The sequence below is a fragment of the Mustela nigripes genome, chromosome 8 (genome assembly GCF_022355385.1).
Source record: "Mustela nigripes isolate SB6536 chromosome 8, MUSNIG.SB6536, whole genome shotgun sequence".
NCBI lineage: Eukaryota > Metazoa > Chordata > Mammalia > Carnivora > Mustelidae > Mustela > Mustela nigripes.
This window is the reverse complement of record NC_081564.1, coordinates 1,495,975-1,521,525: the sequence shown is the minus strand read 5'-3', so window position 1 is coordinate 1,521,525 and position 25,551 is coordinate 1,495,975. Positions and strand designations below refer to the sequence as shown.

At 50.6% G+C, this 25,551-nt stretch overlaps 1 protein-coding gene and 1 long non-coding RNA gene across 5 annotated transcripts in view; one reads left to right on the top strand and one right to left on the bottom strand.

The window, feature by feature from the left end:
- The window catches only part of STX2 (syntaxin 2), a 32,269-nt gene extending 8,821 nt beyond the window's left edge, over window positions 1-23,448 (bottom strand). For all 4 annotated transcript variants that reach the window (XM_059408174.1, XM_059408175.1, XM_059408178.1 and 1 more), the window contains exons 1-7: window positions 23,368-23,448; window positions 14,497-14,571; window positions 10,653-10,752; window positions 4,436-4,510; window positions 2,704-2,777; window positions 2,007-2,115; window positions 103-176 (exon numbers count right to left, since the gene is read on the bottom strand). In XM_059408174.1, the coding sequence (XP_059264157.1) occupies window positions 103-176; window positions 2,007-2,115; window positions 2,704-2,777; window positions 4,436-4,510; window positions 10,653-10,752; window positions 14,497-14,571; window positions 23,368-23,397 (537 nt within the window). In that variant the 5' untranslated portion in view covers window positions 23,398-23,448. The remainder of the gene's footprint in view (window positions 1-102; window positions 177-2,006; window positions 2,116-2,703; window positions 2,778-4,435; window positions 4,511-10,652; window positions 10,753-14,496; window positions 14,572-23,367) is intronic.
- LOC132023786 (uncharacterized) lies at window positions 18,464-20,620 on the top strand. Its single transcript, XR_009406038.1, has 3 exons — window positions 18,464-18,620; window positions 19,231-19,360; window positions 19,497-20,620. It is a non-coding gene; the product is annotated as an uncharacterized LOC132023786 (long non-coding RNA).
- Window positions 23,449-25,551: the final 2,103 nt, after the last annotated feature.

The window sequence follows — 25,551 nt, the reverse complement described above, 5'->3', positions numbered from 1 at the left end:
TTGAAAAACAAACACAAAAGAGAAATACTGATGAACTCAGGGCCACTTCGGGAGTGAGGCACAGGCAGACGCGTGTAGGCGCGTGGCCTCCCGGGCGCTCACGTCCGCCGTGAAGACTGAAGGGCTCCCGCTCTCCAGCATCTCCTCCAGCTCGTCATCCGTCGTGGCTCTTCCAGCTGCAAGACGAACACAAACTCCACTCAGGACGCGCCCACATTTGTAAACGACCCTCTCAGCCATATGTCACCAACTACCACTCGAGTTTACGTTTTTAAAGGCTTTTCAGACCTTTCAAATGTATCTTGTTAAATGAGTGTTAATGTTGAGAGAAACTGACCTAAGACTAAGAAACAGGAAAAATTGGAAAACTCTCAGAAGAACCTCATAACTGGAATGAATCATGAAATCTAACTTTAGTAAGAATGAGAAACAACTCTAAGGAGGACGTCATATGTATCTGGAAACACACGTGTTTCTAAAAGTTTACCTCTGGCTCACAGATAAAGGGTGTGCTATCAGCATAGACTAAAAGATCACAAATAAAGACTGAACAATTAGAAGCAGGGGCTTTAATACTCGCTATGTGTTAGTTGATGGTATTTTTTCCTTGAGTTAAATGTATTAATGCTCTCTAAGAAATACATCCACAGGTTTTCGAAAACACGCAACTGATAATTCTTTTTTTTTCAATTTGTGCCATGAAAGACAAAATTAAATGAACATCATAATAATGAAAATCTCATTTAAAGAGAAAGTTGACGGGGCGCCTGGGTGACTCAGTGGGTTAAAGCCTCTGCTTTCGGCTCAGGTCATGATCCCAGGGTCCTGGGATCGAGCCCCACATCGGGCTCAGCAGGAGCCTGCTTCCTCCTCTCTCTCTGCCTGCCTCTCTGCCTACTTGTGATCTCTGTCTGTCAAATAAATAAATAAAATCTTTAAAAAAAAAAAAAAAAAAAGAAAGTTGACAACAGCATTATCCATATTGTCATCAGGAAATGACCCAAACGTCCATCATCAGGGCCCCAGAGAGACACAGTGTGGCCCATCTGCACGATGGCACCTGAGCCAGCAGGCCGCGGATGGCTGCATCTCAAAAAATCTGTTTTAAGTGGAAGAGGCCAGTCATAAAAGGGCACATATTGTGAGACTGCACGTATATGAAGTGTCCAAAACGAGCCAGTTGGTAGAGGTCGGTGGCTGCCTAGGGCTCAGGGAAAGAGGGCCGAGGAGTGACGGAAGTAGGTGCACATCTTTGGAGCGAAGATGTTAGGCAACTGGATTTGTGACCCACTAGAGCCACTGACCTGTACACTCTGCACATCACTGGCATGGGATATAACTGAGTATAAATACGATGAAATGCTGTTTGACAAAGTTCACACTCGTGGCTATCCTGGGCTCCCCAAGTCCCTGAGAAGGTGCACAAAGCCCACAGCCCTGGTGGCCGCCGCACCCATCATGAGCTCACGCCACAACTGAGGAGGTGGTCTTCTCTAACGGGGAGCAGGCACAGCTGACTGACCTTTAAGTGGTCAGCAAGGTGCCTTCTGCCCGGAGGAAAACCGGAGCCCCACCATCCCAGGCTGATGGCAATGCACGGATCCTTGCAAGGTAGGCTGGAGCAAAGGGCTGCCCGCACTTGCTTGCCAGACACACAGCCCTGTGAGGCCCTCTGAGACTGTCTCCCCAGATGGGGCACAGAAGGTTGGGGGCAACAGAAAAGTCCTTGGGGAGATAACGGCTGGAAGTTTTCCAAATCTGATTAACACTCTAAAAGTAAAACTGATTAGAAAATAATTTAAAGTCCACTCACCAAGGATTTTTCCAAAGGATGTAAATAAAGAAAAAGTTCTGGTGATTCAATGAACAGGAAGCCATGAAAAGGTTTTAGGTTTTGCAATATTGACAAAAATAGAGATGGAATAACTCTTCTGAATTAGAGTACTTTGATGTCAGACATTAAAAATAATATGTTTTTAACAAAAATAGCATTTTCCTCTACTCACTTATTTCTAGCTGACGTTGTATCCGTCCTTTGCTCCGCTCCCGGAATAGAGTCTGTGCCTCATTATATTCTGTCATAACTTCCACAAATTTCCGAGATAGTACGGAATGCTATTAACACAGAAGAAATTAATATATAACGACCATTTCTTCTGCTGAAAGTGACATACAAAATATGACACCAGGAAAACTAAAGCCGTCATGAGAGTCCTTCAGACAGAAAGTGAGAGGACCAGCCAACTCTAGGACAGAACTCATACCGACAGCTTCCTGTGTGCCACCAGCCCGGACCCTCTGGGACCCCCACTGCATGGACGTGGATGCTGGGACTCCAACTCACCCACGGTTCCCGCCTCACTGGACGCGGCCGGGCCTGCACACCAGGCACCCCCTCGTCAAGCAGAAGCTAGCAGCCTGGACACCACCGTCCACACCACAAACCTTTAGAAGGTGTGGACCCCACCCCCCACCCTCCAGGGACTCAGATAATTCAGATAATACTATTCTTCAGAGCAGAACCCTGCTGATGGACAGAATACCCTTTTCCTCATAATAAGGAGGTCATCTGTAGATCACCCCCTTGTATGCAGAGATGTTGTAAGGATTAATGGACATAAAGATGAACGACTTCAAATCTGAAAGCAGTAAAGAGACCTATTCTACACATTGCTGCCATCTGGGCGAGGCCGACAGGCAAACCTGGGTTCTCCGGATGCGAAGATCCACCGAAGCCCGGCTCCCACTCTCATCCTGATTGACACTGTGCTCAATCGCTGGAGACAGACAGGGAAAGAGTCACCTCTCAAACTGAAACACAGAAGTTTCTCAAGCCAAACTTCTAGCTGCTTTTCTTTCTTATCTTTCCAATTCCTCATAGATGTATGGGTCTTAATAATGATCATCCGTCAGTGGTAATACCACCAAATAAAACCACTTATTCTATCTTAACATTTAAAAGAAAAACAAGCAAAAGAAATCACCTGACTCTGATGGAGTTTGGAGAACTTAACCATCCGTCTACAGGAGATACAGAGCTTTCAAACCCTGAAGCATGGAAACTCTGATGGACAAATGTCCTGGTTTCTCCAACCAAAAGAAAAAAGAGAGGAAGATGGAAGGAGAGTCTGAGTTTTAAAAACTTTAAGTGACACGCCACCAATCACAGGGTATGGCCCTCATCTGGAACCCAGTTCAAGCACACTGTAAAAAGAAACTCAAAGAACACTGGGGAAGCGTAAATTCTGATGGGATATTTCCTAAAAAATGTGTTTTGGGGCGCCTGGGTGGCTCAGTCATTATGCGTCTGCCTTTGGCTCAGGTCATGATCCCAGCATCCTGGGATCAGCCCCACATCAGGTTCCCTGCTCTGCCACATCCCCTGCTTGTGTTCCCTCTCTCATGGTCTCTCTCTCTCTCTGACAAATAAATAAATAAAATCTTTAAAAAAAAAAAAAAAAACAAACCTGTGTGGATATATATGATCATGGCACATGGTTGTATTGGGGGGTGAAAATCCTTCTGGTTTTCAATACACTGACATATGTGCTTATGAAGCCACCAGGGCAGGTGGAGCCCTACGGGTGCAGAGCTGAAGGGTGTGGCCACAGGCTGGGGGCAGTCATCTCCCTGCCCCAACCTGTCTACAATGTGCCAACAAAAGTTCTTTCTGATCTGTGAAGATTTCCTGGGTTTGAATGCTCCTTTGTAACAGATACAAAGTGTCTTCCTGGCAGCCCTGTTTATGCCCAAACCTCTCAGAAACCACCTCTTGGAGCTGAACCCGAGCACCACAAGCTAAACTCCTACAAAGTTAAGAAACTATTTAAGAACTAGAGATTCGTGGAACACCTGGGTGGCTCAGTTGGTAAAGCAGCTGCCTTCAGCTCAGGTCATGATCCGAGCGTCCTGGGATCAAGTCCCGCATCGGGCTCTTTGCTCAGCAGGGAGCCTGCTTCTCCCTCTGCCTCTGCCTGCCATTCTGTCTGCCTGTGCTCTCTCTCTTCCCCTCTCTCTCTCTGATAAATAAATAAATAATTTAAAAAAAAAAAAAACTAGAGATTCGTATGGAAGGCTACTCACCTTCTGAAATACCTGTAATTCAGCAAAAATTGTCATAAAAATAGGCCTCAATGAGAGATTAACAATTTATAAGCAAATGTTTAATTAATCTTGATGAATACAAACTAGTTGTTCTATCCTGAATTTGCAGATTAACACTGTTAGCTTTAGCTCCCTGTGTGCAGTCCTTAGAGCCAGCAGCTAAGAATTCTAGAACAATGAATAATGCAAAGGCCACTACCCCAAGTTCATACAAATTAAAGTGCTCACACTTCCGACTTGAAAAATGTCAAGAATCAGAGATTATAAAGGAAACACAGATTACCCACATGTCCCCATCACCCATTACATGCAGCCAAAGCTGTAAACTCACACTTCAACTTGGCTCGGATTTTGTTCGCAGTTTTCTTGATTTCTTTGTTCAGATCTTCAAGTTCTTCTTTTATTTCTTTAAAATTAAAAAAAAAGGGGGGGGGACATCTAAGCTATAATACACAATTAACTTAAATGGAACGACATTCCTGGTAAATATTTAAGTGTTTGGGTCTCAAAGTGGGACTCCCAGACCAAGGAGCCTCAGCACTAGGTGGGGTCCTGGTAGAAATGCACATTCCTGGGCCCCACTCAGACCGACTCAAGGTGGGACCTGCAGCCTGCAATCTGACCTAACCAGCCCACAGGTGACTGTGAGGGAGGAACTGGGTGAACATTTGGGAAGAACTGGGTGATAGCAATTAACTGCTGAAACTGACTCTGTTGCTAACACCTAGACCTAAGGAAGGAAGCAGAAATTTAACCATATTCTGGAAAGGAGTTCTCCCATGTGTTTGATTTCCTTTGTGCTCATCCCTGCCTGATTGAAGCAGGTTCCTCACGGAAGTGGCTGTCCCTGCACTGGGAAGGCTAAGCCCCCAGACACAGCCCCTGGGTCTGGAGAGGGAGAGCAGTGCAGGAGTCGACAGGAAAATGCACTCGGGGCAGAACATGTGCAGGTGTGCAGCCCAGCTGAGGACACGGCATGGCAGACTTGGGGAACAGCTACGAGCCGCGCTGGGGGAGGGGGGGGCACCAAAGCCTTTGTAACTGAGAATGGAGCCTGGAGCCTCGGTTGGGTCAGAGCCCCGCCCCCAGCTGGTACTCCCCAGGAGCACCCCACTCTGGATACGAAAGCCCTGGGCTGTTCCAGGACGGATCCCGGACTCGCCGCTCACACAGGCAGGCAGGGGCTCAGGTGTTTGTGAGGGAAATGGAAGAGGCATGACCAGATCTGATCCGTTCAAGGGACAGAGAAGAGCCATAAGCTTATCTGTGGCAAAGGTGGCATTTCAAACCACTGGGGAAAGGATGTGGCACGAGAAACACTCCTGCTAAGAACCATCAGGAAAGCTGGACAAAATGTGTTTTAATCTGCTTGAAGGTATTTAAAGCTAACAAGGCAGGTAAGGAGATCCAGGAAGACACCCGGAGGGGGAGCCAGCGACTGGAGCGGCCTGAAGCTGGAGGCAGGGGAGAGGAGGGGAGAGCTGCAAAGCTCCGGAGGAGGGACCGTGACGCAGCTCATCTAAGCCTCCCAAACTACACCCAGAACTGCTGCTGCCCCTGGCCGTCTGTCAGAAATGTTTAAAAATCATCTTCTAGAAAAGGAGGACTCAAATTACTGCCACAAGCTTTTATGCACAAAACGCAGGGCCCAATCCCAAAGAGCCAGGCACACAAAGAACCACAGTGGAGGCACACAGACGCCAGGAGCACCAGGGAGTGGCTCGTCAGATACGGTGGGATCATTACATCCAAAGGGGTGAAATGCAAGATTAGGAATTTTGTCAGAAAGGAACGAAGTGAAATTCCAGGACTGAAAATATCTCACCCAGAAATCCCTCAACGGGTAAAGAGAGGTCTGCAGATGAACCGCAGACAGACTCCCCAGCAGGATGGTGAGACGGGGGGGAGAACAGAACAGGGGGTAGGGAATCACGGGCACAGGGAAAAGGCCCTGATCACACAGACTGCAGGTCTCCCAAAGAGGGAAGGTAGGAAACGGACCAGGGACAGATCATGAGGACAAAGTGGCCCAGGCAGCCATAGGTGCAGACCCAGGGGCCCAGGAGGCTAACTCAGGAAAAGCAGCGCAAACAAGAGAAAACCGCATCCAGAAACAGCAGGGCAAAATCGCTAAACCAAAGACCAAAGACCAAGTGTCTTAAAAGCTACAATTCAACAGCTGACTTAAAAAAAAAAAAAAAAGAAAGAAAAGGCACTGTAGAGATTACTTCAGAATCTTCAAGATGGTCAAAGAAAATTACTTTCACCACTCAATGAACAAGATTATAGTTGGAAAATTGCAGATAACTGCATGTTCCCTACTAAAAGCAATAAAAAAGAGTGCTTTTTTTTTTTATTAAAGATTTTTTATTTTTGGGCGCCTGGGTGGCTCAGTGGGTTAAGCCGCTGCCTTCGGCTCAGGTCATGATCTCGGGGTCCTGGGATCGAGTCCCGCATCGGGCTCTCTGCTCAGCGGGGAGCCTGTTTCCTCCTCTCTCTCTCTCTCTCTGCCTACTTGTGATCTCTGTCTGTCAAATAAATAAATAAAATCTTAAAAAAAAAAAGATTTTTTATTTTTATTTATTTGACAGAGAGAAACAGCAAGAGAGGGAACACAAGTGGGAGGGTGGGAGAGGGAGATGCAGGCTGAGCAGACAGCCCGATGCAGAATTCAGTCCCAGGACCCTGAGATCATGACCTGAGCCGAAGGCAGACACTTAACAACTGAGCCACCCAGGCGCCCCCTAAGAGTGCTTTTTAGAAAGAAACGATCTCAGATGGAAGTTGTGAGACTCAAGAAAAAATAAGGAGCACTGGTAGGGGTATGCACGTGGGGGGATCCGAACGGGCATTCATGGTACAAACGTTTACATTACTTTTACGCATCACGTATATACGATGACATGTGCATGAACAGATGTGGTTAAAGTTTCTAAGGTCCCTGTGTCTGGAAGTAGTAAAAACACAGATTCCTATTGGACCTTAAGTCAAGAATGCACGCTGTACTGCAGAGGACAGCACTGCAACAACAGAAAATAGGACTCATAAACAAGCTAGCAGTGGAGGGGATAAAATTCTTAAAACCTAAGCCAAAAGAAAGCCTGAAAAGAGAGAGAAGTAACGGAGAACAAGCAAGAAAAATGAAAAACAAACATGATTGTGAATGTCCACCCCAATATGTCAGTAATGCTTGGTAACAGCCTACAAGCACGTAGAGATCAAAAATGACCAGACTGGAAAAGTGACAAACCCCATAATACTGTACGTATAAAAGACGAGAGATACACATTAGGCACACGGCTATGGGAAGATCATCAGAAAGTGGCAGGGAGGGATGCCTGGGTGGCTCCATGGGTTAAAGCTTCTGCCTTCGGCTCAGGTCATGATCCCAGGGTCCTGGGATTGAGCCCTGAATCGGGCTCTCTGCTCGGCAGGGAGCCTGCATCCCCCTCTCTCTCTGCCTGCCTCTCCGCCTACTTGTGATCTTTGTCAAATAAATACATAAAATCTTTTTAAAAAGAAAGAAAGAAAGAAAGTGGCGGGGAGAGCGATCCCACAGCCACGAATTAAGGCAAACCAGGGAGCTCTGTTCACGTAAGCAACGTGGCTGCAAGGGCACAGAGAGCGTCTGTCTGTTCGTGGCAGTGGGAGGGACGCCCCCATGATGAAAGGCCCAGTGCAGCATGAGACCCTCCTCCGGTTGTGAAGGCCTTAATCCCCAGCTTTCTGTGCACATGCGTCTGGCCCCGCCCTGGAGGGAGGGAACGGCTGGCTACAGAGGGTGACACGGGACCAGGCTTGGGGTGGGAACAGGGCTGCCCGTCAGGCAACAGCACTGAGTTGGTGTGACTGTCCCCTGCCAGATGAATAGTGCCAGCGAGCAAGAGTGTCCTTCGGAGCACCCCAAAAAGGTCACTCTGAAAGGAGTCAGCACGAATAACAGCACACATGGAACACACGTATCGCATGCGACAGCACGTACACTGTGTGTCCGTACAGGCACACACACACAGGTCAGCGTGGCCAATGTGGACAACCGCTGAGGCCCACGGACCATCACTGCAACCTTCCCGTCGACTTGAAAATGTTCACACTGAAACTGTGGAGAACATGTCTAATGGTGCCAGTCCCTTGATCCAGCAGGAACAGACCCAGGAACGGGACACCAGGGTGCGGCCAGGTGGGCCTGGGCAGCCCGTCCACCCATCGTGTATCCCACCAGGGAGCCAGGCAGGGAGAGCGCCGAGGCACCCCCGCCTGCCAGGGGCCGGCAGCCTGTGCATCGCCCCAGGCTCCCCTCTCCCAGTTCCACAGAACATGAACTTATTTTTCTTTTCAAGGGTCAACTAAGTAGGCACTAGGACAGTGCCTCCCACATTTTGGTTCACACTCTGTCATGAAACAGACAAAAGACCAGAGCGATAGTTTTATTCAGAGCCCAGTAGGGACTACTGGGAAGCATTAAGAGTTCTGCCTGTGGGGCGCCCGGGCGGCTCAGTGGGTTAAAGCCACTGCCTTCGGCTCAGGTCATGATCCCAGGGTCCTAGGATTGAGCCCCGCATCAGGCTCTCTGCTCAGCGGAGAGTCTGCTTCCCCCACCCTCTCTCTACCTGCCTCTCTGCCTACTTGTGATCTCTGCTTATCAAATAAATAAATAAAATCTTTAAAAAAAAAAAAAAGAGCTCTGCTTGCATTCAAAGGGTAGTGTTATCCACGTAAGTTCTTTGGAGGTAAATTATCCAAAAGAAAAAGGAAAAAAAAATGCTAATATTCAAATTCAATTTTCCCCAAGAATCAAGATATTAATAGATGTTACATAAAAAGTTCTGTGGGAAAATAAGTGTGTGGAACACAATTGTAAGGTAAACAGGACTTATTTATGCCACACTGGTCAGGGTCTTTATTACTGAGGACATCAACTTCCCATGAGGGGATCTGGCATGACGAGGTGCCATAGCTCCTGTTTCACAGGCTAGTGATGACATTCGGGAAATGGCCTTCTAAACCATAAGGTAAGGCACCTAGTGAGGGTCAAATAATTATTTTACGAGACATGCAAAATCTTAAAATTAAGAACATGCTGGGGTTCCTGGGTGGCTCAGTGGGTTAAAGCCACTGCCTTCTGCTCAGGTCATGATCTCAGGGTCCTGGGATCGAGCCCCTCATCAGGCTCTCTGCTTGGCCGGGAGCCTGCTTTCCCGTCCCTCTGCCTGCCTCTCTGCCTACTTGTGATCTCTCTCTCTCTCTGCCTGCCTCTCTACTTGTGATCTTTGTCTGTCAAATAAATAAATGAAATCTTTAAAAAAAAAAATTAAGAACGTATTCATTTTCTGTGTAATATCTTTATCTTGTCAACGTAAGGCTATATACCAAATAATTCTCTAACAAAAAGTTGCTTTGAGCTTTCCTCCGAGGTTGAGAACAAGAGGGGACCACCACTTCCACTTAACCCCGTATTGGATACTTAACCCCGTATCAGAGGTCACAGAAGTAAGTCCACTAAAAATCGCACAAAGGAAGGGAAAAGCGTCATTATTTGCAGATCACATGACTGGGCGCAGAGCCAACCCAATACAATCTACACAGAAATTAACCGCATTAATAGGTAATTAGGCGAGATAATGGTCAACGTCTAAGAACCCACCGTACTTCTAGATGCAGAAACAAACAGCGAACACAACCTGCGGCAGGTATGGTCACACTGTTCACACTAGCCACCTCGTAAGAAACAGTGCAGGCTGTGTGCAGTCCCTACACCACACCCTGTGAGCACAACTGAGTGAGATCAAAGAAATGAAAATTGTAGAGGGACAGACCCTTTTATGGATTAAAAGATATAATATTGTAAAAATACCACTTCTTCCCCAAGATGATGGATGGATTTCAAGTCACAATCTCTGGCTTATCCCAATCCATCTTACCTTTATTTTTTTTTAAGATCTTATTTATTTGTCAGAGAGAGCACACACACAAGCAGGGGGAGCAGCAGAGGTAGAGAGGGCAGCAGACCCCCAGCTGAGCAGGCAGTCCGATGCAGGGCTCGATCTCAGGACCCCGGGATCATGACCTGAGCCAACAGCAGATGCTTAACCAACTGAAGCACCCAGGTGCCCCATCCATTGTACCTTTAAAGTTTTCAGGATTTATCTCTCCAGATCAAGCAAACACTCCCTTATAATTACCAAGGTCCTCATTCCGGGTTAACTTAAAATCACTACTTAACAGACATCCAGAACAGCATACTCCATACAAAAAAGCCTTTCCTGAACACTTAAGATCACCCGTAAACCTGCCCTAACAAATGCTGCTTTCCAACTCAGTCTCTTATTAACTTTCTTCTGTTTAAAGATCTACTTTCTCTTAGAGAGAGTGAGCGTGAGCAGGGAGAAAAGCAGAGGGAAAGAAAGTGCGTCCGAATGGAGGGGCAGCCTGCCAACTTCCAGGATCCGGACAAGTTCCCTGCGCCACCGCGCGTGCAGTCAGGGCTGAGGCCTGGTTCACAGGCAGTGAGAGAGAGGGGAGCACAGTTTTTAAAGCCAGTGACTTACTTCCTTCTGGGTTTGGTGCAGAAAGTATGATGCTGTGGTTTTTCTTTACTTCTTCAACGTACTGAGCTATTTTAGCTGTACTGTTCCTGATCTCCTCAACCTAGGACAGATAAAAACAGCCATCACTGTTGTGGCCAATTCCAATTTGCTACCCCTTCCTATTACCTAGAAAGGGAAGGAAAAAGGAAGGAAGATAACAATCACATCAAGAAATACCAGCCTTTTTCAATTCTCACATTGATAATTATTTATTTTAAAGATAAAGAAAATTACTGTGTTAAGATCCATACTCCCATGACTAAGGCGATATCAACTAACATTCACTAACAGAACTACCAGGTGGGAAAAACCTCAACGATCACAGCCAAGCGTCTGCACAGGTGCCAGTCACTGGAGGCACACGGCCACGCGCCCAGCGCTCCGAGCAGCAGAGGGGGAGGCAGCCACGCCTCCGTGTGGGGAGGTAATTGTGGTCCACAGGGCCAAGCCTTCATAGTCACGTTTTCACCTCTCATGATCTCAACTAGTCAACGCTTATTTCAAAATGTAAGGTACTCACCGGCGAGATTTATCCCAATGGATCCACGCATCCATAATTAGTAGCACACCGGAAAAATAGCTTAAATGTTTACTGATTCGTTTTAGAACAGTAATTACAAAACCACTGCATGTTGTGGCAGTAGCCCACATCCCAGTCCCGTGAGTGTCCCCTTACAGGGGACTCTGCGGATGGGGCCGAGAGTCTAAGATGGGAAATTATCCTGGACTGTCTGAGTCGCCCCCAAGCAGCCACAGGACTCCTCAAAAAAAGGAGGCGGAGGGTCAAATCTAGAAGACGAAGGTGTGCCAACTTGAGCAGCCTCTTCCCTAGAGCCTCCGGAAGAAGCCAGCCCCGCCGGCAGGCTCGTTTCAGGTCCGGCCGGGACCGCTTGATGATGAATGCATGTGAGGGAAGCCACTGGGCTGTGCTAATTTGTGACAGCAGCGGAGAGAGACTAAGTCCACGCACACACTCATGAGAGAATCGGAGGAAAGGAGGACTTCGAATCGCTATAAAGACGGTCTGGACCACATGGACTCCGTGACAGGGTCTTGGCTTCCCCAGAGGCCCCAGGGCCCAGCTGCAAAGCACATCTGGAAAATCCAAGTGTTGGAAGAGAGGGTAACACAGAACGCTGCCTCCCGAGAAGGGTGAACGGCCATACTGCGGGGCCTGGAGGTGATTTCCAGCCACACATAATTTCTGTAGGACTTTACGGACTTCGTGCATGAAAACAATTAATAAAATAAAAGCTGATTCTTTTAAACATCTGCTAGTTCATGAAGGTGTAAACACATGCGGCGATGCTCTGGGTTCAGTGCAACAGGCAGGCAGCCCCACCAGCGGCCCTCAAAGTGCCGTTTCTGCTGAAAACTACAGTCATCAGGAGAAAAAACACCGTTTGGCCCCCTACAGAGTTCTGCAGTAGACACCTCCTCAGCCTCTCCAACAGCGGCCCTAGTGTAGCCCAGAAAGGAAAGGAGGCTGTGATGCTCCCTGCATAGTGCCAGGGGGCAGCAACGCAGTCACGGTGGTGCCCACTCCCACCGACAGCCAGGAGGGACACGGCGTGGGGTCTCTTTCTGTCCCTTACAAATCACCTTCACAGGGAGGGAGGTTGGGAGAAGGGGGTGGGATTATGGACATTGGGGAGGGTATGTGCTTTGGTGAGTGCTGTGAAGTGTGTAAACCTGGTGATTCACAGACCTGTACCCCTGGGGATAAAAATAAATGTTTATAAAAAATAAAAATTAAAAAAAAATAAATAAATTTAAAAAGAAACAAAAAAAACAAATCACCTTCACAAAGGGGATGTTCACTGGCCACCCAGTAGGGCACCATCCCAAGTCCTTCACCAAATACCAGCCAGGTGCGAAATCCTATCTTTTACAATGTTCTGTATGATGTTTAAGATCTGAATGCCGTTCTCTAAAAACAAGTTTGTATTAACAATATCGTTGTCTATATGTGTAAGAAGTCACTCCACAAAGCTTAACTGTGAAATGAAACAACTATTTAACAAGTGAGAGTCTGACTTGCGCTGGGTTCTGCTGCCCCCGAGCCCACACACCATTCTCACACTTCTGGGGTGCCACAGCCAAGCTGGGTCAGCACATCGTTCCCAGAAACCAAGAGCCAGGTCTGCGATATACGAGTCTTCCGTCAGATATAACAGCAACATTTCATTAACACCAGGAGAGTCTTTAAGAACTACATTTTCACAAGGAATTGGCATGGAAGAATTAAGCAGATAAAGGGGGTAAAATATAAAAAAAAAAAATTTCACAGAGTAGGTAAAGTCAAGACAATACAGAAGGTCTCATTTCCAAAGGGAAACCAGGACATGCAATATCGTAACTGCTTCGCACTTTGAAGTGAGTCCCTGTATCAAACAATGACTTTCATGCTTTTCCCACTAGGTACAATCAGGAGCTAACATCATAAATACCGGAAACCCCATGGCTACGCTAATCCCAAGTATTCAGCAAACTCTCAAAACTGCTAACTTTTCATATATTTGTATTAAAACAGTACACTTTTAGGACTTTATTCATATTTATTTGAGAGAGAACGAGCATAAGAGCATGCGTGTGAGCAGGAGCAGAGGCAGAGGGAGAAGCAGGCTCTCCGCTGAGCAGAGAGCCCGATGCGGGACGCGATCCCAGGACCCTGGGATCAGGACCTGAGCCAAAGGCAGACACTTCACTGAGTGAGCCACATAAGCACCACAATATATTACCTTTTTTTTTAATCAAATCTGCACATTTATAGGCCCGTTCAGACTGTCCGTGCATTCAAGAGTCAATGACACTATTAGACCAGGTTTACACAACCACAGCAAACCATGAAAGGGCAGTTTTTATCATTAAATAATGATAATGGACATGTTTCTTCATGTTTAACAAAGTCAAAATATTTGTTCTGTGACTCAAATTCAAAAACGTGAAATCATGGAAAATTTGGTCAAATATGACTTAGGTTTAAGCCCAGAACCACCCTTGAGGAGCTACGAGGGAGAGGAAAGGTCCTGCAGCAAGCCCGTGAGAGCAGACAAGGGTCGCGGTCAGCCCCAGGGAACATAGTCCCAGGCTGCTGGGCCAGGCAGACACCTCGGAGAAAGGCCAAGCTGACGGACAGCAGTGTTCCCACAGTTATATGCCTGTTCACACATTACACTTTTCAGAAGAGGAACTGAAGATGCATTCAATGATCTCAGAAATATTTCTGAGTTATGAGCTCTTGGACACATACGGTCATCATCCGGGGACCCACTGCTGTTCCAGGAGAAACAAGAGAAGTAGCATCCTGTGCGCGTGTCAGCCAAGGGGCACCCCTGCCCCCAGGACTGGCATGCCATTCTCTAAGGATGAGGGGGCCCTCAGTCTGGAGAGCACCAGCGGTCCTGGGGTGAGGACCTGTGAGACACAGGCCTACCACAGGGCGTGGCAAGTCTCCCAGAGGCAGCCTAGCTAGAGGAGCTATCTCCCGGCCCCAGCTCCACACTGAGAGAAGCGCCACCCAAGGCGGGAGTGTAGAGCTCCTCCTTGGGGAGGACAGGGGACCTGGGGCTCCACAGCTGCAAACCACCACTCCTGGCAGCCCCTCCCCAAACCTCTTACCAGGAAGAATGGCTCAATACAACCAGGTATGTTCAGGGCATGAAAAATTCTAGGGAACCTACGTCAACAGAAACAACTTTTGCAAATGTTACATTTAGTATTATTTCAAATTTCACACACACACAGTTACACTAACTGTGTCTAAAGAAGAAAGTCTAGCTAGGCTTCATCGAATGGCTCTTACCTGGTGGAAGAAATCATCCATGAAATGATCCTTTTCAACAACAACACTTGTGTCCCCATCGTCATCTTTTCTACACTAAAATGGAAAATATAAAAAGGAAAATTCAGATTTTAGAGATGTTCATGTAGGCCCACAAGGTCAAAGAGAAAAGCGACCCGCTGGAGCGCGAGGTCTAACAAGCCCGCGCTGTCTGCGACAGACTGAGGACTGGCTGGTGGGGCAGGGCGGAGGCAGCGGACAGCCCTGGGGGAAGCACGGCCACCTCCTGGAAGCAATGGCAGGGCTTCCCAGAACTTGGCGACGAGGAGCTGCTCATGCACCACGGAAGTCAACATGACACCCCAGGTTTTATCCTCAAGAAGCGAACCCCTCATACCGCATATTTTCTATAAAGATGAAAAATGCTGACAGCACAGGCTAACTTTTCTAAAGCACACAGTTTTCAAGGAACTTGCACCTGTAGCAGCCGGCGGTCCTCATTGTTCCCTACGTGAGTGACTCCCAGGGGCGCCCACAAACACTCAGTGGCACTCTAATAAGGAAACGCTGACTAGGAAGAAGGAAAGCACTGTCCTGACCACTGGAAAGAGCTGGGGATGCTACACCAGCAACCAGGCTCTGAATGTTTAAATCCCATCCGAGAACATTCTAGGGCAGTTCTCAAACTTGAGGTGCAGAAGAGTCGTGGGAAGTCTGGGTCTCTGACTCGGCAGGTCAGAGTGAAGCATTCTGAGCACTCTAGTATGTCAGACACGGTCTCCTGCTGCTGCTGGACCCGGGACTCTGTGTGAAGAGCCACTTTTCAGGGAGGCGAAGCCTGTACAGCGGAAGCCAGCCCTGGGAAGGCAGCCGTGCACGACACATGCCCAGAGCACCGCCAGCCCAGGGGACTGCTCCGTGGCTCACCGCGGGCATCAAAGTCTTGTCTGCAGCATCCCCTAGTGGGGCTGGCGGGACTGCAGGACAAGGAAAGAAAACCTGCCAGAAAGTCCATGGCGGGGAACGGCTCTGAACCATGTGCCTGAGGACACAGCAGATGAGCCCTGCAGAAGCCGAGGAGGCCGTGGGTTTTGGGAATTCTCAGAACCTTAGCATAGTGGAAGTCATTATCCACTCCAAGTCTGCGCTGCAGCTTTACTGATCTACAGCCTAGGAATAACTTGCAGACAAAATTCTACTAGAATTTAGCTAAGAAACATCTGAAAAGTTCATAAATGTTTAAGAAATCATAGGAGGCCTTCCCTCTGCACCATCTGGAGCCCTCACAAAAGCCAGGAGATTTGGCCTAACAGTCACCAATACTCTCCCACCGCCCTGAGATCATCTCTGGAGGTCACCTCGCTCAGCCTGGGGCCTCTTCTGGGCGAAGATAAGCCACATCTGTTGGCAGAGGCAAAGGGAAAAGAGAGGTTTCTCTATGATAGAGAGGAAGAGCTCGCTCAGAGGAGCAGCTTGCAGGAGGAGAATGGGAGGAAGCCCTAATCGCAGGATAACACAGTGCTGAGGACCAGAGGAGTGGGGCGGGACCAGCACGACAGGACCAGGGGGGCAGTGGGCAAGGGGAAGCAAAAGCCCCACCGGCACAAGCCTGCACATACTCTCTCGCTGGAGGGACCCACTGGCACCTCTCAGACAGGCGTGGCCGCACTGATGACCCTATTTGTTCCCTGTGCCCTGACCCCCCTTAGTGTCCTGAGTCACACCACCTTGCTCTCACATGACAACAGCTGTTGAGAAAGACACCTGGATGAGGGCTGCTGACAATGTTGGGTTTGTCTGCATTAGCAGGACAAGTGTTACGAGTTGAAATGCGTCCCTAGGAAAGCAGACAGAGAAGGCCTAACCCCAGACCTCTGCCTGTGAACCTTGGTGGGGACGAGGGACACAGCAGGAAAGCAGCATCCCCCAGATGTGGGCTCCAGACTGCTCCCCATCAGCACCTGAACCTCCGAGGTCTGCCCCCTGGTCTGTGAACCATGGGCTCTCCTGGCCCCATCTCCTTCAGAGACAGGTTGTAAGCACCTCTGTCCCCCTGTGTGACCGAAGGGGTCTCTGTGTCACAGGGCTGTGTCATCAGTTCATTCTAGTCTCGGCTGTGAGCAGAGCCGCACTTGAGCCGGGCACCGGCAAGCATGTCACCACAACGGACGTCAAGGGGAGCCACGGGTACTTCTAACCCCACCAGGTGGGCCCGGCTCACGGAGACAGAGTGCTGCTGCTGGTGCACCCAGGGCTGCAGGAAGCACCCTCGCCAACCACCACCCACGGCCCGGGTCCACTGGAACACAAACCACACGGTGAAGGGCTGTGCTCAGGTCCTCAGAGCTGAGCAGTCCTGGGCCAGCATGTGCCCCCGCCCCCATCTGTCCCACTTTACAAAGCTCACCATCAACAATTCCCCACGCTGACTCTGGCCACAAAGAGCTGTCCTTCACCGCCAGCTCCAACACTTGGCCAATGGTCCCATTTACTCTGCTGTCTCCATGCTGCCAGGAAGAGGCCGAGGACAGAGGGGCTGCCCTTGTCGATTTGACTCTAAATACCCTCACTCTTAAAAATTCTCCATCCACGCCTCAGAGGAAGGAGCTTCCCCAGAGGTCGTCTGTCGGCTACCACAGGCCCTCCTCCAGACTCCTGGCGGCAGCCTTGCCCCTGGCTTCCTAGAGTGTACTCCGCACCCCACTCATCCTGACTTGGCCCTGTACCGCCCCCTACAGTAGCTATCCGTCTTCCCTTCTCCAAGGCGGGGTCTCAGCAGGAAACAGTTATGTCACGTCCCCCTCGAGTCAGGAGCAAGAGTGAAACAGCATCACGCAAGCAGCTGGCTTCCTGTGAACGGACGTGAACTTGACTTAGGAGTGAGCACGGTGGTTCCAACTGTGGCCCGGGGCCAGAGAGATGAGAAAGGCGTCCGCCCAACCCGACTCTAACAGGGCCGCTCCCATCTCTCCGCTCTGAAAGTCACTGCAGACTCACACAGGGCGCTTTGGTTTTGCCTGCTGGGGAACGCTGGGGAAGGCTGCAAAGCGGCGCAAGGAGAAGGAATGCGACAATGAGCCTTGGGTGCATCCACCACATGGTTCAACCACCACCTCCCTGCAACCAGTCCTGCTTCACCCGCACCCCCCACCCCCACGGCACTAGGTCACCCCAGGTGAATCCCACAGAGAACGTGCAGTGGCTCCACGCTGCAGAAAACTCCAGCTGCCACTCCAGCCCACTGCGGTGCTCGGGGACACAGTTCCCAACCTCACGCCGCTGTGGGGAGCATGTCACATCACCGCCACACTTCCACGCTGGGCGCTGACTGCACCCCATGCACAGCGCCCACCAGCAAACCAGATGGAGGAAGCCCAATGCTGCCGCCACCCTCTGACCCGCACCGCACCCTTGATCTCCGGCGAGCCCTATAGGCAAGGGGATGCTCTCTCTGCCTGCAACCGTGAAAGAGCCAGAGGACTTGGAATGCATTTTCTCTACCGTTTCCTTTCTTTATCCTTGATTCACAACCTTTACCTCTACTTCTTATCTCTAAGGGGAATTCACAAAGCTATCAGGTAGTTGGAGATGGGCTCCATTGCTGCCTTAGGTCCTCCATTCCTAAGGAAGGGAAAGGGGAAAGCGAGACCCCGCAGACAGAACACTGCTACTCACTGGAGGGCCTCCCCTAGTCCCTCCCGCCAGGACAGTGGAGTCCAAGCCCTGACCCAGCCCTGGCCACAGCTTTACCCTGAATAACAAAACAACTCATGGCAAAGCACTTATTAAAAGCAGTGGGAATACTCTCCAGTGTGACGGGCTTGATTTCCAAAGTGTCAAAGTGCAAGATAAACACTCAAACATCAACATTCCGTTTCTGTTAAATTTTAAAAGAGGCCTCCCTCAAAGCGGCGTATAAAAAACAAAATTCTCCGTGAGTGGCCACTGTCAGGAGCAGACACAGAGCAGTGCCCACGCTTAAGGGCTCCTCAACAGACACGAATAATCTGCCACTGGAATGCTGTTTAGATTTCAACAGAAGCTGAACTATCCCAAGTTAGCAGAATCCGGACTTGGATAAAACACTGGCTCCTTTCTCCAGTGCAGAGACGCGAGGGCCTTGCACAGATAGTAACTGTGGGCACGTAAGTTACATTTTCTTGAAACACATACAACAGTGGTACCTTTGATGCTAGAGAACGTTAACTCCGATCACTTAAGTAAAAGCAAAGAACGCCTGTAACTGAACACAGGGAAAGCCGTCTACTGGCGTCTGTATGAGACGCGCCTTCCCGCTGCGTTGACGTTACCCGGGCTGACGCCCTGCGGCAGAATGTCACCGCGGTTCACGTTGGTGTATTTGCCTGAGCGCTTGTCTCCACTCTGAATACTACACAGACCTTTCACAGGTACTTGGACTTTACATCAACAGAACCCTACTGCAGAGACGTTTCTGCAATTTGACTCTTTTCTCCCCATGATCCGTTTAAAGGTTTCTCCTTATCTCTCACCTCGACTCTGACAAACCAGCCCTCCCTCTGTCCTGCACACCAACTTGTCCCCACCTCGAAGCCTCGGGGCCTGCTGTGCCTTCTGCTGGCCGCACCCCCGGGGCTTCTCCTTCTCAATGCAGCCCCAGGGAGCCCACCCACAGCCGTCCTCCAGGCTCTGTTTCCCTCAGAGCAGGAATTTACTCACTCCTGCCTGTCCCCCACAAGTGGCCTGGCAGCAAGGACACCATCTGCCTTCTCACAGCTCCTGCACCAGGTTCCCATTCAGAGGGATCAGCTGAGCAAACGAACAGAAGGCGGAGGAGACTGAGGGGCAGATGGGGAGGACAGAGGACACAAGCAGCAGAGAAGCACACAGGGCTGAGACAAAGCAGGTATGACCTGGGCGGGGGCATTACCCGTGGTCCCGGGTCCGGCCCCCCAGCCGGAGATCAGGTGGCACGTTCTGCCCTCCAGTCCTCAGGCACCACCCTCCTACTTTGAGTCAATCTCCTCCCTTCTCTGTTGCAGCTAATGGGTTTCTGTCCTTTGCACCCCAAAGAGCCTTGAGGACAACACATTCCTCTGTTATCTCCATTTTCCTCACCGTGGGATCTTGAAACGGAAACACACCAGTTCAACCCGACAGTTCCCAGCACAACTGCCCACACCAGTCGGCCCTGGAAAGGGTGAAAAGTCTGGAAGAAAACAGGACTGTCGGTGCTCAGAGACAGGAGGACAGCCACCTCTGGGGACATGAGAGCAGGACAGGAAGACTTCCCAGGGGTGATGCCGGCATGCGCTGAGACCACGAGGATGTGACAGGCGCTGAGACCACGAGGACGTGACAGGCAGGCAGAGAAGGGGGACCTGGGGAGCAGCACACATAAAGGTAGGGAAGAGGGAGGCCACCTCGGCAAGTGCAGACAGTGCCGGGACCAAGGCGGCCCAGGGGAAGCGTGCACCAAAGAGGAAACCCTTTTATGAACTGGCTTTCATGAGCTGGTTCTCTTGGGTTTTCTATTCCTTAAATTCACAAGAGACTTGAGGTCAAAAACAAGAATGAACCCGTGTAAACATCGAAGTTTTGTTGTCTTAAAAAGACACATCATGCCTACAAATGAACATATTTATGACAGTTAAGAACAGAGAACCCATAGATTCCAACTAAGGGAACGGTTTCGACAAACGAAATACAAAAAGTTAGCAGAACTAAATGTGCCATAAAATTCTAAACTATAAACATACACATACAGGAAATGATAAATACACTATAAAATTCTTAGCATTTTAAGTGTCAGCGAAGTATTTAGGGAAAAACGTTTTATTTTACAAATGGGAATCTGAATCTTTATAACGTGCAAGCGGAGCTGTCAAAAATAACTTTCAAAATATTTACGCAGTTTTTCCTGCCCTTTAATAAACTATATTTGCACCCTAAATCAGGGATTAAAAATACTCATTTTGTCATTTCCCTTAGGTCTACTAATGAAGACACAGAATGACCATGTGTTTGTGTTTATTATCCTGTAAACAATACCCACAGTTAAAATCACAGTTTCTCTACTCTTCGCTAGGATACGTCCATTTGCGTACACACACTTTTTTGAAAAGGCAATCATAACACATGTGGGGTCCCTGCCTCCTAGAACAGGTATTCCTCCCGCCTCTGCCATGTGCCCTCCTGTGTGCTCCCGCCTCTCTGCATCCCGCACATCCCCCCCAGAGACCCGGCACTCACGGGGCTCTTGGACACATGGTTCTTTTACTTTCTAGAAATCAGAAACCGCATCATTCTGGAGTCGGAGTCTAGGATATCCTGAACAAGTCACTTAAACTTTCTGCACCCAAAGAGATTGGCTGCTCAAGAAGAGAAACATTGGTTAGAAGCAGCTAAACCTGAAGTGGATGAACTGTATTGAACACACTAATATTTAAGTCTTTTCCAAGGGGTTTTCAGTGATAATCTTCTCAAGGGAAAGCACTAACAGCTCATAAAGGAAACTTTTTGGAGGTTTCCCAAAACAACTATTTTACCAGCTTGAACAGCATTGATGAGGCATTGTTAACTACCAAATTAAAATTCACCTAGGTAGGGAAAAAACACCAACTGTTTAGAAACATGGTCATGTATGGACATTCAAGTCTTCTGTCAAGAACTTGGAGGGGCGCCTGGGTGGCTCAGTGGGTTAAGCCACTGCCTTCGGCTTGGGTCATGATCTCAGGGTCCTGGGATCAAGTCCCACATGGGGTTCTATGCTCAGCAGGGAGCCTGCTTCCTCCTCTCTCTCTCTGCCTGCCTCTCTGCCTCCTTGTGATCTCTCTCTGTCAAATAAATAAATAAAATCTTTAAAAAAAAAAAACTACTTGGAAAGGATACATTTCCTTAAGGAAAAATAAAAGTGTGACTTTTAGATCTGATGATTTTCAGATGAGCTCTTAAATATTAAAAGTTATTAAACTTTAAATATGTCGATTTTAAATTAATATTTTATACTAAATTTTAAATTAATATATAAAAATTGCTTTTTATAACTTCCAATAACCATTAAAAAGCTAATAAATATTAATAGCACTTATAATTACATGGCATTTTCTCCCATCTACTCCCAGAGTGTCACACGCAGGAGATAATTTCATGTTTCATAACTCCTTCTACTAGTAAGCAAGACAGATATTATTATCCCCATTTTATATACAGGAAAATTAAGGTTTTCAGAGTTTTAAAAATAATTTTCCCAAGATTAGACAACTCCACCAGTAGAAACTTCCAACAATCTGTTCTACAGTTACTCAGTGTCTTGATCTAGAGCAGGATGGTACTGGACTAGAGAAGGCCACTGCTAGCTCAAATTCTAGATCAAAACGGGTCCTGTGTGTTCCACAGCCTACAGCAGAGACAACTGTGTATACATAAGCTTCAACAGGGGTAAATAATTGCCCGAATTGTTTTTTGGTTAATCAAGCCAAGAAAAGCTGTTTATATCTAGTCTACTGACAGATTTTTCTTACTGTTCCCCAGTATTACATCTATTTGGAGATCTTCTGTTTGCTAAAACTGTTACAATTCTCCTGTTCAGAGGCACTCAGCATTTCTTCACTCAACAAATATTTGAGCTCGTCATGGCACAGAAAAGGCATTCTACCCGGTGAGATAGTGATAATCTGCTACTTTTAACAGGATGTTCAACTGCAGAGATCAGAATATTCCGCCTTTAACACATCGGGAAGGACAACCCCACGATGAAGAAAGGCTCCGGGAACCAACAGAAAGCATAACTTCTATGATCCCAAGGGAGAGTCATCCTTTGCCTTCCCGAGCCAGGCTTCCTCATCGGACGCACAGAACACAGGTGACGATTCAAGGGACTATCCCCTGATCTTTCCCAGGCACGACCTATAACCAGCTGCACTCTAGAAGCAAAGGAGAGAAGTTCAGTCCCTGCGCGCAATGGTGTCTTGGGCAGGGGGCCCAGCGCAAGGCAGGGGCTCTCCCCTGCAGTGGGATACAAGACGTAAGCCACTCGGCCTGGAGGACTTGCATTTTTAAAGAAGAAAAGGTCATAATTAACTGTTGGCCTCCCACATTCTACGAACACCCAGTCTGGTCCCACCGCCGCCGTCCCAGTCCCAGAGCAGTCGAGCGGCCGTCCTGAACACGCGCCTCAAAACTTGCCCGGCCCCCGAGGGAGCTCCCCGGGCTCAATCAGTCAAGGGCCACTGGCCGGGGGCGCCACGCTGCCCGGAGCCGGAGCGCCGGCGGCTGAGAGAGGGCAGGCACCGGTCCCGGTTCTCGGTCCCGGCTCTCGGAAGGCCGGCTCCTCCCTGGGGAGCCGCGGGCTCAGTGCCCGCCCCTGCGCTCACCCCGCGTCCCGGCTGCCCGGCGCCCGCAGGCAGGTGGCCTCGTGTGCCTTCCTGCTTCCAGGACGGGGTCCCGCGTGAGACCCCGGGTCTCAGACCGCGGGCACGGCACAGCCCCGCTCTCGGCGCTCACACCCACCCGCGGGGCGCGGAGGGGCACCGACTACAGCTCGGCGGGCTCCGGCCGTCCCAAGTGCGGCGCGGGATGCCCTGAAGCGCCGTCAGCCTCGGCGGCAGCGAGCGGCTCAGGGAAGCGGCTTCGAGGCCCGGCCGCTGCCCCGCGCCCCCGGCAAACCGCGCGCTCGGACTCAGTTTCCCCATCTGTCCGCGAGGGGACAAGCGCTCCCGCCTCTCGCTGGGCAGCGTCCGGGACACGGTGGGGACAGCGCCCCCCGCCCGCCTCCCGCCAGTCCCGCGCTCCCCGGGGCCCCCGCGCAGTCCGGCCCTCCCCGGCGCCCCCACCCCCACCCGCCCCGCAGGCCGCCGCGCCTCCCCGCCCCGCCCGGCGCGAACCGCTAGCCGCCGCCCGTCCGCCGCTCACCGCCCTCAGGTCCGGCAGCCGGTCCCGCATCCCCACCGGCCCGGGCGCCTCGCCCCGCCGCCCAGGCCTGCCCGGCGCCGCCTCCGGCCGCCGCGGACTCCCAGGGGCCGCGCCGCCTCAGCCCGCGGGTCGCCGGCTCCGCGCCGCGCCCTCCCACGGCTCTCCCCGGGGCCGGCGCTGCCACGGCAACCGCGCCTGCACGCTCTGCGCATGCCCGGCCGCGCCGCACCCCGGCCCACGCAGGCTGCGGGAGTCCTGGCGGGGAGACCGCGGCCGGAGGGGCGGGGCCGGGCCGCGAGGGGCGGGGCCGGGCCGCGAGGGGCGGGGCCTGCAGGGAAGGCGGGACCTGCGGAACCGGGAGCTTACGGAGCGGGGCGCGAGGGACGGAGCCTGGGTGGGGGGCGGGGCATGAGGGGAAGGTGGGGCCTGCATGGTGGGGAACACAGTGGCCTGGCGGGGAGGGGGCGGGCCTGAGGGGCGGTCGGGGCCTGCGTGAGGAAGGGGGCGGGGGGGGGGGGGCGGGGCCTGGAGAGGGGGCCTGGGGAGGCGGGGCGGGGGTCTGTTGGGGGCAGGGTCCTGGGGGCCGGCAGAGTTGTACACCGACGCGTCTTCGGTCACCCAGATGTGCCTTTTGTCCCCTCTTGATTTGCTTTTTTGTTTCTGAGCTTTCACACTCATTATTTTTAAAGATCGCGAACATTTTGGCGAGCATTTCAGCTAGGCTGTGGAAGAGGGCTGGGTGCAGCTTTGGACGCGCGCACCCTGGAGGGGCTGTCTCCTCCAGGATGCACACCGGGGATGGACGCGGCGCTGGAGGAGGGCCCCGTGGGGCAGCCATGCGCACAGGCCCGGGGCACCGAATGACCCTAACAAAGACTCTTCTGGAAGCACCTCCTCCATGGAAACCTGCGGATGTCCCCCACGAGTGCCCCTGGATCCCCAGTATGGCACCCGAGCGTCCAGCGTGCACGCTGCCTCGGAAACAGGCAGGCCCACGGTCAATCCTGATCAAGGCATCCCAAAGGACAGGAAAAGGTATCCACAGCATCAGTCTTAAAATCCTCTTTGTATGGTTTCCCATGCTGGGTGTCTCATGCCCTGCGGTTCCCAGAAACCCGTGGTCTCTGCACCCCTCCGGGACCACCGCCTCCTGGGCCTCCAGGGGAGTCAGCAGTACTCTCTCAGGCTCCGGGGGCTAACCGCTCTCCAGCCAGTGCTGGCCCTGCCTCCTGTCTCCTCCCCGCCCTCTGTTACTCCTAAACACATCACATGGGCAGCAACTCATGTGATAATGTTGAATTGTCAACCAGAGCTTTCTTCCCCACCTGGGAAAGAATGAGGTGTGGATAGTACATACTCTGTCATCGTTGTCTCTGTCATGTACAAAGATAGGCAGCGTGGCCATGGTGACAGGTTATGGACTTTACCAGATTATGGGGGTGGACCTAGTCTCACCACCTGACCCCTTGCAAGTGAAGGGCTTTTCTCCAGCGGGAAGAGAGGACGACAGAGAGTCCCCCACTGTGGGATGGAGTCTTTACTCCATCGCTGGCTCTGAAATGTTGGGTTCACATACAAGGACTGAAGACAGACTTCTAGGAGCTAAGGGAGGATGCCAGCTGCCCCCTGACAGCCATCAAGCAAATGGGGAAGTCTTGAACTACAGGGACCTGTGCTGTGTCAACACGCTGCTTGAGGTTAGCGGCAGATTCTTCCTGGTGCCTCCCAATGACAGGTGACCCCCTGACACTTTGGTCTCAGCCTTCTGAACCCCAAAGCAGAGAATGCAGCCCAGACTTCTGACCCCTAGAACTGCAAGCCAATAAATACGTGTCGTTTAAAGAAGCTCTAGATTTTTATAATTTGTCATGGCAACAGTAGGAATCTAATAGTCATTGACTGAAATCAGAACTTGAGTCCCTGTTGGATGGGGCATCTATGCTGTTCACATGTCCCTTTTCAAGGACAGCCTAACACACAGTCTCCAACTTTCTTCTCTGTAGCCTAGAAATTTCCTCTAAGCCACTGCTTTTAGTTTTCATGACTCACTCCTCCCTTAGAAACTGTTGCTTGGGGGCGCCTGGGTGGCTCAGTGGGTTAAAGCCTCTGTCTTGGGCTCAGGTTGTGGTCCCGAGGTCCCGAGCCCCGCGTTGAGCTGTCTCCTCAGCGGGAAACCTGCTTCCC